The 14,637-nt window shown below is 62.3% G+C and overlaps 1 protein-coding gene across 1 annotated transcript; it reads right to left on the reverse strand.

Annotated features, from left to right (window-relative positions):
• Nucleotides 1–728: 728 nt before the first annotated feature.
• On the reverse strand, nt 729–11,011 carry CSK (C-terminal Src kinase). Its single transcript, XM_063412590.1, has 13 exons — nt 10,871–11,011; nt 6,408–6,482; nt 5,867–5,980; nt 5,299–5,411; nt 4,500–4,719; nt 3,824–3,917; nt 3,683–3,748; nt 3,456–3,555; nt 3,230–3,320; nt 2,351–2,424; nt 2,059–2,254; nt 1,776–1,862; nt 729–1,685 (listed from the first exon to the last, which is right to left on the reverse strand). The coding sequence occupies exons 2-13, from the start codon at nt 6,420–6,422 to the stop codon at nt 1,503–1,505; spliced, it is 1,353 nt and encodes a 450-aa protein (XP_063268660.1). The 5' UTR covers nt 6,423–6,482; nt 10,871–11,011; the 3' UTR covers nt 729–1,502.
• Nucleotides 11,012–14,637: the final 3,626 nt, after the last annotated feature.

A 14,637-nucleotide genomic window follows, 5' to 3' on the forward strand; every position in this document is an offset into this window, starting at 1 on the left:
TCTCAGGGAAGGGGTCAGCAGCGCATCTCCCCTCTGCACGCTCCATCCCGCACATCCCTGTGTCCCATCACTCCTTTTTCCCTTTAGCCGCCCTCCAGGAGGGATCCGGGTGTCAATCCCGGCCCGCAACAGGCGCAGAGCTCCGGCGCGGGGCTCGCCAAGCAGCAGCCGGCAGAGCCGAACCGGCAGAGCCGAGCAGGCACAGCCGAACCGGCACAGCCGAGCCGGCAGAGCAGAGCAGGCACAGCCGAACCGGCAGAGCAGAGCCGGCAGAGCAGAGCCGGCACAGCCCAGCCGGCGCTCCCGCGGCGTTTAACGCTGAATAATTCCCCGCGGATGAGCGGAACTATTCCCAACCTGCCAGACGCCACCGCAGCCAGCTCCCTCCAGGGATTCCACGGGGATAACTTCAGGCTCGGGACTTCGCGGTCTCACCGCACAGCTGGCTTCAGCCCCTTGGCTGGGACACGCAGGGAAGGCAGTGAGTGCAGGGGTCAGCCCCAGAGTGCATCCCCTGCCTGCTCAGAAAGTAAAGCCGGGACTAAAGGGGAGCTTTGGCAGCTCCATGCCTGTCACAGCCTTGTTCTCACAGGCAGCACAGAGCCGAGTGCTGCCCAGGCTGCTCATCCCCAGATGTTTAGGGAGGAGCTGGGGGGTCCATCCCCACTTTTCCCCCCGCCAGGGGATCCCCGGACCCGCTGGCAAAGGAGGGGGGCCGAGGCGGGGTGTGCCGCGTCCGTATGGAATGGTTTTTTTATTACAGTTTTTAATCTCACAGTCGGTAGCATTACATGAGAATAAAGCACTGGACAGGACTGGAAAAAAAGGCCTCTGGAGACAGCATGCAAACATTGCAACGAGTTTAAAGCAAAACAACCCAAAAAAAAAAAAAAAAAAAAAAAAAAAAAAGCGTCTGGCGGGGACGCGGCCGCGCTCTCCCGACCGGGCGGCGACTCCAGCGTCTCCCCCTCAACCATCACTTCTGTCGCTGGGGGTTTCCTGTTCATGTGTCCGTTTCATTGGTTTATTTATTATTATTCTCCTTTTAACAACCTTCTTCTCCCTCTTTTTTTTTTTCTCTTTTTTTTTTTTTTTCTTCTTTTAATTACATTAAAAAATAAGATTCGTACTTTAGTAAAACGCCCAACGCTTGAGCCGGGCCTTGCTTGAAATAATAAAAAAACAACGACAAAAAACCAAAATAAAACCAAACAAACCCAAAACAATAAACGCCCCCCAAAACTGAGAAAACAACAAAAAACCGCCCTCAAAAATAATAATAAAAAAAGAGCGTGGGAGACCAAAACAAAAAAAACCAACCCAAACCTAGAAAATAAAAATAAAAACTGACAGATTTGGAATTTTGGAAGCAACCGGGGGAATTGGGGGGGACACACACCCCCGGGGCTCCCTCCTGGCGCCGTGGCGGGGCAGGGGGCCTGCCCACACCCTGGTCCCCCCCAGCGTGGGTCCCCTGCGGTGGTGGGGTGGCAGAGCCCCCCTCACAGGTAGAGCTCCTTCTCTTTGATATGCACTAGCTGTTCACGGAGCTGGTGGAAGGACGGCCGGTGGCCGGGGTCCAGCGTCCAGCACTTCTTCATCACCTCGTAGACGACGGCCGGACACCCGTCCGGAGCATCCATCTTGTAGCCCTTCTCCACGCGGGGCACCACGTCCTTCAGGGGCTGGGGAAACCCGGGGTGTCAGCCAGGGGCTCCCCAAAAACACAGCTCAGCTCCCCACCAAACCCAGCCCAGGGCGTGCCCGTCACTTACAATTCTCGGATAAGGCACTCGCCCGAAGGAGTAGATTTCCCAGAGGAGGATCCCGAAGCTCCACACGTCCGACTTGGTGGAGAATTTCTGCAGGGAGGGAGGGAGGGAGGGAGGGGAGAGCAGCCCTGTGAGCACGCTCAGGCAGGGATGGGGGCCAAGGGATCCTCCCCACCCTTGGGGCAGCTGGTTTTGGGTTTGGACAGCAGGACTCAAGCACCATCTCTGGGGCAGCCTGGGGTATTCCCCCTTCCAGCAGCTTCCACGCCCCCCTGTGCTCCCCCACCTTTTCTCTAAGTGCTTCTGGCGCTGTCCACTTGACCGGCAGCTTGCCCGTGTCCTGTGTGCAGGAGGCCTCCTTGGTGAGCCCGAAATCGCTGACCTTGGCGATGTTGTCCTCCGAGACCAGCACGTTCCTCGCCGCCAGGTCCCGGTGCACAAAGTTGTTGGCTTCCAGGTACTCCATGGCTTCACAGACATCTCTGGGAGGGGGGGGCAGCACAGGGGGGTTGGCAGGGCGGCCCCAGGGCAGGGTGGGGCGGGTCGGGGTGGGGGGCACGGCCTCGCCCCGTACTTACAGGGAGAACTTGAGCAGGCAGTCCGCCCCGAGCACTGACCGCCCGCGCGACCGCAGGTAGTCTACTAGGCTGCCCTGCAGGCAGGGGCGCAGAGAGAGAGGGGTCAGCAGGGCCAGCAGCCCACCTGCTGCCCCTCCCTCACGGGCACAACAAGGGGGTGATGTCCCTCCCTTATGGGGCAGGACCCAGGGAGGATGTAATTCTCTTGCGAGGAAGGACCCGGGGATGATGTCCCTCCCTCATGAGGCATGATCTGGGGATGATGTTCCTTTAAGAAGGGGCAGGACTCAGGGGGATGTCCCTCCCTTGTGGGGCAGGACCCGGGGAGGATGTCCCTTTAAGACAAGGCAGGACCCAGGGAGCATGTCCCTCCATTATAGGACAGGACCTGGGGATGATGTCCCTTCCTTGTGGGGCAGGACCTGCGGGTGATGTACCTTCAAGAAGGGGCAGGACCAGGGGAGATGTCCCTCCCTTATGGGACAGAACCCGGGGATGATGTCCCTCCTTTATGGGACAGGGCCTGGAGATGATGTCCCTCCCTTGTGGGGCAAGACCCAGAGAGGATGTCCCTTTTAAAAATGGGCAGGACCAGGGGAGATGTCCCTCCCTCATGGGGCAGGATCTGGGGATGATGTTCCTTTAAGATGGGGCAGGACCCAGGGGTGATGTCCCTTCAAACGAGGGGCAGGACACAAACGAGGGGCTCCCTCATGGGGCAGATCTGGGGTGCCACCCCTCTGGGACATGGGACATGTCACCTCCAGCCACCGCTGCGGCCCCAGCGAGATGCAGCCCACGCTGGGATCAAGGATCCAGGGCCCCGTGGGGGGGACAAGGGGACAGAGCGGGAGGGAGGTGGCCGGGGCAGGGCCTCACCTTGGCCATGTACTCGGTGACGATGTAAAGGCCACTCTTCTCCTCCACAATCACCCCCAGCAGCTGCACCAGGTTGCTGTGTCGGAGCTGCCTGCACAGCACAGGAGGGCTCAGGGCTCTGCCAGCACCAGGGGCTCCCCAGGGGCAGCAGGGACTGTCCCCTCCCACTCGCAGGGACAGGGGTGCCCCTCCCTCAGGCTGTCCCCCCTCGGAGGGTGACACTCACGTCATGACGGACGCCTCTGCCAGGAAGGCCTGCGCTGTGGCGTCGTTTTTAATGCACTTCACGGCGACTTTGTTCCCCCGGTAATCCCCCAGCATCACGTCTGCGGGCCAGGAGAGACGGGCACAGGAAGCATCCCGGCCTCCCGGGGTCCCACCAGCACCCCGGGGGGGCCACACAGGAGCCCCCCCACACCCGGGGCCACCACGGGCTGGGGACAGCGGGCTCACCTCCGAATTCCCCTTTGCCAATGATCTGTAGCAACTTGAGGTCCTTCATGTTGAGGGCCCAGCCGCCTGCACGGGGGGAAGGGACAGTGAGGGGGTGCTGGGGGGTCCCCAGGGGCCGGGGAGGGGGGCACGGCCACTCACTGCGGGAGAACTCGTCCTGCGCTGCCACCGTGCCCTCCATCAGCTTGGGCTTGATGAGGCGGGTGCAGAGCCCGTCTGCGTCCGTGGTGTAATGCTGGGGGGACACGGTGGGGGACACCTCAGACTGGGTGGGTGGCACCCCGGTGCCACAGGTGACAGGGCAGGTGACAGCCCAGTGTGGAGTGGGTGACACCCCGGCGTGGGTGGGTGACAGCCCGGTGTGGGGCAAGTGACACCCCAGTGTGGGAGTGGGTGACAGCCTGGTGTGGGGCAGGTGACACCTCCGAGTGGGGTGGGTGACACCCTGGCATGGGGCAGGTGACAGCCTGGTGTGGGGTGGGTGACAGCCCGGAGTGGGGCGGGTGACAGCCCGGAGTGGGGCAGGTGACACCGCGGTGTGGAGTGGGTGACAGCCCGGAGTGGGGCGGGTGACACCCGGTGTGGGGCAGGTGACAGCCCAGCATGGGGGTCCCGCCCAGGCGGTGCGGGACTCTGAGGTCCCACCAGGTGGCAGCACGAGGCCACGGATGGCGGGTCCTTGTCCCTCCTCCTGGTCCCTCTGTCCCCAGCATCCCCATGCCCCAGGGTGTCAGCAGAGAGGGAAGAGCACCCACCACCCCAGACGTGCAGCCCCACAAGCCCCGATGTCCCCGAATGTCCCCGGCCGAGGCCCCACCTCCACCAGCTGCATGAGGTTCTCGAAGTAGACCTCCTCGTCGATGCTGAGCTTGCTGGAGGAGTAGATGATGCGGTAGTGCTCCACCTTGCCCTCGCAGCTGACGCACAGCGTGTAGTCCCCGGGGTAGTTGGTGCTCTCCCGCACCAGGAACAGCCCCGTCTCGGGGGGGTACAGCAGCCGCTCCGCCTGCTCCCGCGTGATCTTCCCGTGGAACCAACTGTGGGCACACCCAGGGCTGGGCACTGCCGGGGCTGGGTCTGGATGTGCAGCAGCTCCTGCCCCTGCCCGCGCAGGGACGGCGTGGCCGTGCTCCTCCCCGCTGTCCCCACGCGCCCGGTGACACAGCTCCTTCCACGGCACCCTGCTGCTCCCCTCCTCCCGGCCCCCAGCGGGATTCAGCCCCTCTGCAAATTCCCAGCAGGTTCCTCCTCCGTGCTGGGAGGCACTGGCAGCTCTGGGATGCAGCAGGAACATCAAACCCGTCCGTCCATCTCCCATCCCTCCTGTACAGACCCCGTTCCGACCTTCCCTCTTCCTCCCAGCAGCCTTTACAACCCCAGCCCTGAGCAAAACAATTTAAATTTTACCCAGCCTGGGTAAAACAAAACAATTTAAAATGCAACCCAACCATCAATCTCCTTCCCAGCCCTGCAGGCAGCTCCCAAAACACCCAGCAGCAAATCCCAATCCCAAACCCACACTGCTGCCCTGTGGGGAATGTCCCCTCTGCCCTGGCCACAGGGATGCTCCAGCCCAAGCCAGTGCCCCCTCGGCAGTGCCCACGCTGGATACTCACGGCATGAGGCTAAGCTTGATGCCAGCCTTCACCCCCTCCCGCTTCTGGACGTAGTTGGCAGGGATGATGCCCTCCCGGCCCACCTTGTTCTTCGCCTTGTACCAGTTGGGATCCTGTGGGGACAGCGGGATGTCACAGCGAGCCCGTGGTGGCTGCAGCCCACCCCAGCAGCCCTCGGGGGTTCCCCAAGCACCCTGGTACCCCCATGCTGGCTGCAGGGAGCACAGGACGAGCAGGGCAGTGGGGTGGTGCTGGCACCACCAAACCCCAGTGCTGGTGGCCCCGCAGGGCTCACTGTCACCCCCCTCCCAACCTGCCGGGCATCCCAGAGGCCCCAAACCCAGAGCCCCTCTTTGCCTTCCCCGGAGCAGAGCCCAGAACCGCTGCCTCTCCCAGCCCTCCTCCACCTCCCGGGAGGCGCTCGCATTTTGGAGAAACCTTAACTAACGAGGCCGTGAGTTAATTAACTGAGCTCGTGGCCCGATTCACGCCCGGCGGGGCTGGCAGGACCGGGGGCTGCCACTGGCACATGTCATGGGGCGTCACCCACAGAGAGGGGACACCTTACCTTGGTGACAGCCACGATGGTGAGGACGTCTCCTTTGCTGAAGGGCAGGTCCTGCTCGGCGGTACCGTGGAAGTTGTACTTGGCGATACATTCTGTACCGGACGGCCACACGGCCTGGCCAGGGGCAGGGAACGTCATCAGAGCCCTGCCTGACTGTGTTACCCACCCCTGGCACCCCCTGACCCTCAGGGAATGCCATCAGAGCCCTGCCTGACTGTGCCACCCGCCCCTGGCATCCCCTGACCCTCAGGGAACGCCACCAGAGCCCTGCCTGACGGTGCCACCCAGTCCTGGCATCCCCTGACCCTCAGGGAATGCCACCAGAGCCCTGCCTGACTGTGCCACCCACACCTGGCACCCCCTGACCCTCAGGGAATGCCACCAGAGCCCTGCCTGACTGTGCCACCCACACCTGGCACCCCCTGACCCTCAGGGACCCCCCCAGTAGATGTGAACCCAAACGGGGTCTATGTGAACCCTCCCGAGTGCTGGGGCCACCTGTGTGTGGCTCCATGCCCAGCTCTCCTCACCCGGAGCTCACCTGCATCCCTGACATCTTCTCAGGAGGCTGGGGCACACTCTCACGGGGGGGACACGTCACCTGGTACCATGAGACCTGCGAGGGGGGAGAGGGCGGCTGAGGGCGGGCACGGCACCAACGAGGTGCCAGCGTCCCCAAGGATGCGCTCAGGCCAGGTGGGCCTCTCCTCTCCCGCCAAGAACGGGTCCTGCCCGAGGTGCTGCTTCCAGAACAGCCCCAAAGGGAGGTGGCAGCGGGAGCCTCGGGCCTGCTCCGTGCCCGCAGTCAGGGGTGGGACAGCACGGAGCTGCTCACCCGGATTAGGAGGCATTTGCACGGACACAGCTCGTTAGGAAGGGAGGTTTTGAGAGCAGCATCCGCACCAAGGAAAAACCCAGCGTGGCGTGGACGGGTGGAGGTGCCCAGAGAAGGGAAGGGAACAGAGATGACCTCCAGGAGGCCCATCCCACTCCTCTCCCAGGCCACACAGCCAGACCCCTGCTCTCCCTGGTGACCCTCATGTGGAAACATCCAGCCCTGAGAGCTTCCCAGGCCTGGGATCCAAAAGAAATAAACCAAAACGACTCCCCGCCGGCTCAAAGAGCGCTGCGGCTCTGGAAGGCGCAGCTCCTAAAGCCCAGGGGGCCGCACTGCCCGGGGGTGCTGCGCTCTGGGATGGGTGTGTGGGAGGGGAACAAACCCAGCTTTATTCCCGCCGCTCCAGCCCCCGGCAAGGGATGAAGTCACTGGCCCCGGAATCAAACCAGGCTTTCTTGGGCTGGGGCAGCGGGGTCGTGCCGGGCTGGGGGCACAGAGGGGCACACGGGCAGAGCAGCCCCCCAGACCCACCCAAATATTTGTGAAGTCATCGCATCCATTGGGGTCACCACCGCCAGAGCCCTGCTGTCTGCAGCTGGGAGTATTTTGGGAAGGAGGAAGTGAAACTGGGGGGCAAGGCCGAGGACGGGAGGAGGAAGGAGATAAGGGGCAGAGCTGCGGGGAGGAAGAGCGCGGTGAGAACGCGGCCCCGTTTCCACCACGTGCCCGCAGCGTTCCGGAAAAGGCGTCACGCTGCCACCGAGCACCGTCCTCGCCCTCCCCGGGCGGGCACGCGGCACACTCCGTTTTTGGCAGCTGAGAGGAGAAGTCGAGGCTCGGCTGTTCACCTCAAGGACGGAGTTTGGGGACCTGTTTCCATCACCACAGCGTTGGGTTGGGTTCTTTTCCGGCCAGCCCGGGAAAAGCCTCTGGAGGTGGCACCCAAACCCAACCTGATGGCACCTGGGGACACTGCCAGGAGTGACAGGATCCAGGGGAGGGGCAATGCTGGCCTGGAGAGCATCAGCCCCCCCAAACATCCCCAGCTCCAACTCCCTGCCACTCCAGGCTGATTTCTGCTTCAAATTTGGGATTTACACCTGGCACAGAACAACAATTTCAGCCAGGGTCCGGATCCCAGCAGTGTGAAACGCAGCACCAGAAAACCAGGGAATACACTCCACTCTCTGAGGCTGTGGAGGGGTTTAGCTGAGGCGGGGAAGGAGGCTTAAGGAGGGAATTTCCCATGGCTGGGGCCTTCAGCCCTGTTCCCCATCCCGTGGGACACTGAGCACAGGCTGGTTCCGGGTGTTGCTCAAGGAGAGCTCCGGCCCAAAGCCCCGAGTCAGCACTTCCCACCGGCCAGGCCTTATTTCCAAATACCCAAAAATCACCATGACAGAGGCTTCACCCGAGGTGTGACCAGCTGGGAAACCCTGGAGGGCGCACGGGATGCCCAAAGGTTTATCCCACATTCCCCAGCCCATGCAGGAGCTGAATCCTCCAGTCCCAGGGGCCGCTTGTTTGGGCTTTCAGCTCACGGATGTCACCAGCATTTATATTTGATAAATGCAGCAAGGATACAAAATTCATAGCCTGCCTCCATAAAGAGAATTTTTTTCCCTGCTAAAGAGGAAACTGCCTGAGCAAACCCCACCAAGAACACGCTCCAGCCAGACCAAGCCTTTTTTACCTCCCCGGATGGTGGATATTCACGGCACAGGACTGTGGCATTGTTACAATTACACACAATAAATCCGCCCTGCAGTTTTAAAGAGGGAGGTGGTTACAACAGCAGGGGCTGCCCCTCGGCCCAGCACACACCTTCCTCCTCTGAGCCTCGTTTTCTTTTCAATCGTTACCTAATTTCTGCCTCAAAGCCCAGACTTTCCGAGGAGGAGGAGGAGGAGGAAACCACATGGGGCAGCCCCCCGAAGGCCTCGTGTGACAGCCAGCGGTTCCTGCCGTGTCACCCGGGCCAGCCCCGGCCCCTGCCCGCTTCCCTGGGGATGCTGGGCTGGGAGAAGGATGTGGAGATGCCAGCAGAGCGAATCCACGGCTTGAAAGCAGCATCCTGTGCCTTCCGGGAAAACACAGGCATTGCCCCTCCTCTCCTCAAGGAGGATGTGCGGCGGCACATGAAAGAAATTAATAATAATAATTAAAAAAAAATTAGCCAGGCAGCAGCTCGGCCGATTGGGCAGAGCACACTGCTGGGTTTGGCTGTTTCCAGGCGAGGGTTTGTTCCTCCTGCGAGCTCCAAATCGGGGCTCAGGATGTGCTCAGGTGAGCCCACCCTCTGCCAAAACCCACCTTCCTTTTTCTCCCCGGTGGAGCATCCTCGGAGCCAGCCCCAGGGATGGATCTCATCCCCAGGTCCATCCCCACAGACCTGCTCCCGCATTGCCCTGCCAGGAGCTGGGCAGGGCAGGTACAGCCAACACGTCTGACAATCCAAAGGGCACTGGGAAATGAGCCGGGCACGGCGTCCCTCTCATTAATCACAATGAAATCGAGCTGTGCCAGACCCACGGGCGGGTTGGGAGAGGAATTTGGGACCCCCGGAGCAAATCCTGCCCGAGGAGCCCCGACACCAGGGCAGGGGTGGGTGGAAGATGCTGCATTTCGGTTTCAAACCCAGCCAGGGGAGGGGCAGCACCTGCCCAGCACCGGGGTGACTCTGTTTAAACCAAGTTTGGTTGCTGATGGCACAGAAGCCTCATTCCCGAGGGAACAGCTGTGTGGGCGCCATCCACATCCACCCCCTTCCCTGCATCTCCAAATGAAGCCCTTTAAACTTCAAAAAACAACAGAAAAAAAATCCCAAGCCAGCCCCAAAGCAGACAACATCCTCCCTGCCTCCGAAAGATCTTATCTGGTGTTATTACAACGAACACCTACGATTACTCTAATCGAAAGACAAATGTTCCTCCTTCAGCTCACCCGCCAGCTCGCAGCCTCTCGGAGCTGCTCCCCCAGAGCAGCCCCGCTGGGTGCCCTGCTGCAAAAAAGGGCAGGAGGAGGGGCCCTGCTGCTTTTTTGGCGATTTTTAAATTCTTTTGGAAGAGAAAAAGAAGATGCTGCTGGTCAGAGAGCTGGAGGCATCTGGGGACAGACAGGTGGAGGCCTGGAGAGAGGCTGCTCCCGGCCCCCCATTGCAGGGAGGTTATCCTGGTCCTCCTTTATCCTACAAAAACTCCACCAGGGGAATTTTTGACCACTGATCACCCCAGTGTCCCTTTCCCAGGTGCTGTCACCTGGGGACGGGGACAGGATGTGGAGTGGGGAATGGTTGGAAGGGTTTTTCTGGCAAACACTCACTCAAAACCAAAAAGCTGGGGGCAGGCAGCAGTCAAAGGGTGAAGAGCCACCTCCAAACTCCCCGGGTTGCAGGGGTTATCCCACAGCCTCATCGCTCCCACCCCGCTGATGCTCCGGGAGGGAGGACGGGGATGCTCCCAAATCCTCCCGCATCCCTCGGGGACCTCCCCGGACACTCCCTGCCCTGCCAGGATGGGTCCTGGGAGCAAACCCCTGTCCCGGGAGGAAGGCTGCCATCCTCCTTCTCCCTCCCCTCACACCTCCCATTTGCCTTTTTTATTTTTTTGGACTTTTTGCCCCGCGTTCTGATTTTTTCGGGGGACTTTTTCTTTTTTTCATTTTTTCCGCCCGACGGCGCAGCCCCTTTCGCTCTCGCTAAACCAACGAGCAACAGCCGCGGCTATAAATAACCCGCCGCCGCCTTATTGCCCGAAAAAAAAAAAAAAAGAAAAGAAAAAGGAAAAAGAAAAAGCGAGCCCCAAATTTTCAAACATTCAAACCAGCAAGGCGCCGCCAGCCTCTCCGCACGGGCGGGCCCCGCGTTCTCCCGAGCCCCGTTCCCGCGGGCCTTTGTACGGGATGGGGATGCGCGGCAGGCGGAGCCGGTACCCCCGGGGGGCTCGGGCGCGGCGGGACCCCCGCCACGGCGCGGGGATGCTGAGGGGGGGTCCCTCCTCCCTCCCGCGGGATGGGGCGGGGGCTCGGGGCTCCCGGGACCGCGGCGGGGCTGGAGCGGCCGTGCCGGGGTCACCGGGGGTCAGGCGGGGCCGGACCTCCGCACCCCCCCCGCCTTCCGCCCCATTGTCCGCGCCCCGGCGGCTCCCCCCGGCCGCGCCGTCACTCACCTCCGTGCGGGCCGGGGCTCAGCCCGCCGCCGGCTGCTCCATGCGGCGCCGCCGGGGCCTCCGGGCTCGGCTGGGCCGGCGGGGGGGCGCGGGGGGGCGGAAGGGGCGGGGGAAGCCGGAGCCGCCGCCGCCGCCGGAGCGCGGCGGGGCCCAGCGCGGCGCGGGGGGCGCGGGGCGGGCGCGGCGGGCCCGGGGCGGCGGGGCCGGAGGGACGGACCGAGGGACGGACGGACCGAGGGACACAGGGAGCGGCGCCCGGAACCGGAGCGCCCCGAGCGCAGCGCGCATGCGCCGCCAGCACCGCGCCGGCCGCGGGGCGGGGGCACCGGGAGCAGCGCGGCGACACCTGGCGGCCACCGCCGGCAGCGCCACCACCGGGGACGGCAGCGGGGACAGCGGGAGACGGCAGCGGGGACAGCAGCGGGGACAACAGAGGGGACAATAGAGGGGACAGCAGAGGGGACAGCAGAGGGGACAGCAGAGGGGACAGCGGGGACAACAGAGGGGACAGCAGCGGGGACAATAGAGGGGACAGCAGCGGGGACAGCAGCGGGGACAGCAGCGGGGACAGCAGCGGGACCGACAGAGGGGGCAACGGGACAGCAGAGACAGTGGGGACAGCGGGACCGATAGCGGGGACAGCGGGACGGGCAGAAAGGACAGCGCGACCGGCAGTGGGGACAGCGGGACTGACAGAGGGGACAGCGGGACCGACGGTGGGGACAGCGGGAACAGCGAGGACACAGGGGACACCGGGGAGAGCGGGACCGACAGCGGGACCGGCAGAGGGGACAGCGGGGACACCGGAGACAGCGGGAAGGACAGCGGGGACAGCAGGAGCAGCGAGGACAGCGGGACAGACAACGGGGACGGTGGGGACAGCGGGATCGACAGCGGGGACAGCGGGAGCAAAGGGGACAGCGGGGACAGCGGGACCAGTACCGCGAACGGGACCCGCACCGGGAACGGGACCCGCACTGGGAACGGCAGCGGCAGCAGCACTGGGACCCGCACCAGTACTGGCATCCCCACAGGCACCGAGACCGGCACCGGGACGGGTAACGGGACCTCACCGGCCGTGGGAGCGGCAGCGGGAGCCGGACCGGAACAGAACCGGGAGCGGCAGCGGGAGCCGGACCCACACCGCCACCGGGAATGGGACAAGCAGCGGCACCGGGACCCGTACCGGGAGCGGGACCCGCACCAGCACCGGAACGACACCGGCACCGGGATCCACACTGGAACGGGACTGGGACCCGCACCAGGAGCAGCACGGGCACCGGGACCTACCCCCCCGGTTCCTGCCCGGTGTGTGCTCACATGGCTGCAAAGTAGCACTGAAATGAAGCTAAAATGCCAATAAAATAATAACAATCGTTACAAAGCCTACAGTAAATAAGGATAAAATGGTCAAATGACAAGGAAATATATTGTGACATTATATGATATATGATATATGATATATGATATATGATATATGATATATTATATACGATATATGATATACGGTATACGGGATATGATGATATGATATGATATGATATGATATATATCAATATGTAATAATATATCTATAAGATCCTTCCAACCTAGCCCATTCCCTGATTTTGTGGTCCTAGAAGATATTATTATCTGTAGTATTATTAATAATAACAATAATGCAATAAAATCTCTCAAATAACTAATAATATTTAGCATAACATCACATAAACATATCAGAGAGCATAACATCCTATAATGTCACATGATAAGACATCATAATGTAGAATAACTTGAATTACCAGAATTAATAGGTGATCTTTAGGGTACCTTCCAGCCAGCCCATTCCCTGATTCTATGGGGACAAAGGTCCCGCAGGGGACAGGAAATGTCGGGTGCAGGACAGGGAGGTGGCAGCAGCCAGGGCAGCGGGGTGCAAAGCCCAGCTCATTTTCATTGCTCCAACAGTGCCTGGGAAAGATCCAGGGACGCCTGAGGGGGGTCAGGCACCCCTCCGCAGCCCCGAGGGCCCCGTGGGGTCTGGAATGTTCCTTTGGCCTCGGGGAGGTGTGGAAGGGGCTCGTCCTCTGCCAGACTCCTTCTGGAGGAACTGAAAGCACCAGAAATGCACCCGCGGTCACCAACCCACGCACGGCCCTGCACCCACCCTGCCCTGCACCCACCCTGTGCTGCACCCACCGGGGCCTGCATCCACCCTGCCCCGCGCCCACCCTGCCAGCACACACCCTGTCCCACGCCCACCCGGGCCCTGCACCCACTGGCCCTGCACCCACCCTGCCCTGCACCCACCCGGCGCTGCCCTGCACGCTCACGGCGGGTTTGGGGTGGCTGATAACCAGAATTCCACAAACACCCTCAGCACAGCACCGCTGGAGCCAGGAGCGCCCTGCCCGGGGCCGGGGAGCAGCAGGAGCTTCTGGGGTAAAGAACCAGGCACAAACCCAGCTCGGTGCGGAGCCGTGCCCAGCCCCAGGCGCTCCTGGTCCAGCTGACCGAGGAACACAGGAATACTCCAACATCGGGGTTCTGCTTCCCCCTGAAGCCCCAAGAGCGTCAGCATCCCAGGGGTGGCTGGCAGGGCGGTGTGGGGATGTGGCGGAGGCTGATCCGGAGGGGAGACACGGAGGGGAATCCTCCGGGCACAGCTGCTGCAGCGTCCCGGAGGGAATTTTTCCCTGGAAGAGTCTTGGTTTGAGGGTGGGGGATCCCGTGGCTGGAAGGGAAGGATGGGTTTAGGGCCGGCGAGGCAGGGATGGACATCTCCCCGCCTTGCACCAGGAGAGGGGGCCCTTCAGCCGGCCGGAGAATGAGAAAATAAGGAAAAGGAGGGGGGGAATGCAGCAGAGGAGGAGCTGAGGGTGAAATCCCGGCGGAGCGAAGGATGGAACATCGCCTGCCCTGTCGTTCTGCCGCCTCTCCGCATCCCCGGCTGGCTGGCGGGGTCAGTCCGTGCGGGGCTCGGAGCCTCCGGGGGATTCCTGATGAGAAGGGTGGGCAGGGAAAGGGAAGCGTTCCTGCCTGGGATCTGCGAGACAGCGCGGGATTCGCAGGCGGTGGCTGGGAACAACAGAATAAAGTCGGTGTGACAGCTCCCAGCTCGTTCCAGCCTGGGGAATCCACCTTCCAGCAGGAAAACCCCCGAGGGGAGCCGGATTTGGCCGGTCCCGCGGCTCCCGGGGGATGCGGGGTGCTCTGCAGAGGGGTCCATCTCCGGCAGATCCCCCTCCCCAAATGTCCCTCCCGGCAAAAAACGTCCCGTCAGCGGTAAACCTGGGCGCTGCTCGGTGCCACGGGCACTGGCCAGCGCTGTCCCCGGTGCCACCGGAGGGCGTTCAGGTCCCGAGCGCCAGCGAGAGGGGACCACAGCGCTGCGGTGAATTGGGATCCTGCTCCCTCCACCCCGGTTCTGCTTCTCGGGGGGTCTCTCCCCACGCCAACCTCAAACTCCCCTCGGGGGTGGCGAGCAGCCTCATTTCAGGGCTCTGCGGGCAGTCCCCGTTCCTGGGATGTTTTTAATTGGAGGGGAGGAGTCTGCGGGTGCTGGCTCCCAGCAGGTGGCTTGTCACCTCCTCTGCCTGTGTCCCTCACTCTGACAGCACCAGCCCTGCTCTACACACCCTGCAGGGAGGTGATTTTAGGGGTGCGAGAGCGGGGCAGACAACTGGGACCTCTTGTTATGGGGTGGACACGAGAGCCTGTCCCTCTGTGTGACCCCACTGCTGTGCTGCCACCAGGGCCAGCCTTGGGGACACCCAGGGGACATCCAG

The sequence above is a fragment of the Prinia subflava genome, chromosome 15, assembly GCF_021018805.1.
Source record: "Prinia subflava isolate CZ2003 ecotype Zambia chromosome 15, Cam_Psub_1.2, whole genome shotgun sequence".
NCBI lineage: Eukaryota > Metazoa > Chordata > Aves > Passeriformes > Cisticolidae > Prinia > Prinia subflava.

Coding starts and splice junctions, on each gene's coding strand:
- CSK (XM_063412590.1), bottom strand. Junction 2,255..2,350: donor TGCCTGCTCAAGTTCTCCCT/GTAAGTACGGGG, acceptor CCCCCCTCCCAG/AGATGTCTGTGAAGCCATGG. Junction 1,863..2,058: donor CAGAAGCACTTAGAGAAAAG/GTGGGGGAGCAC, acceptor CCCTCCCTGCAG/AAATTCTCCACCAAGTCGGA.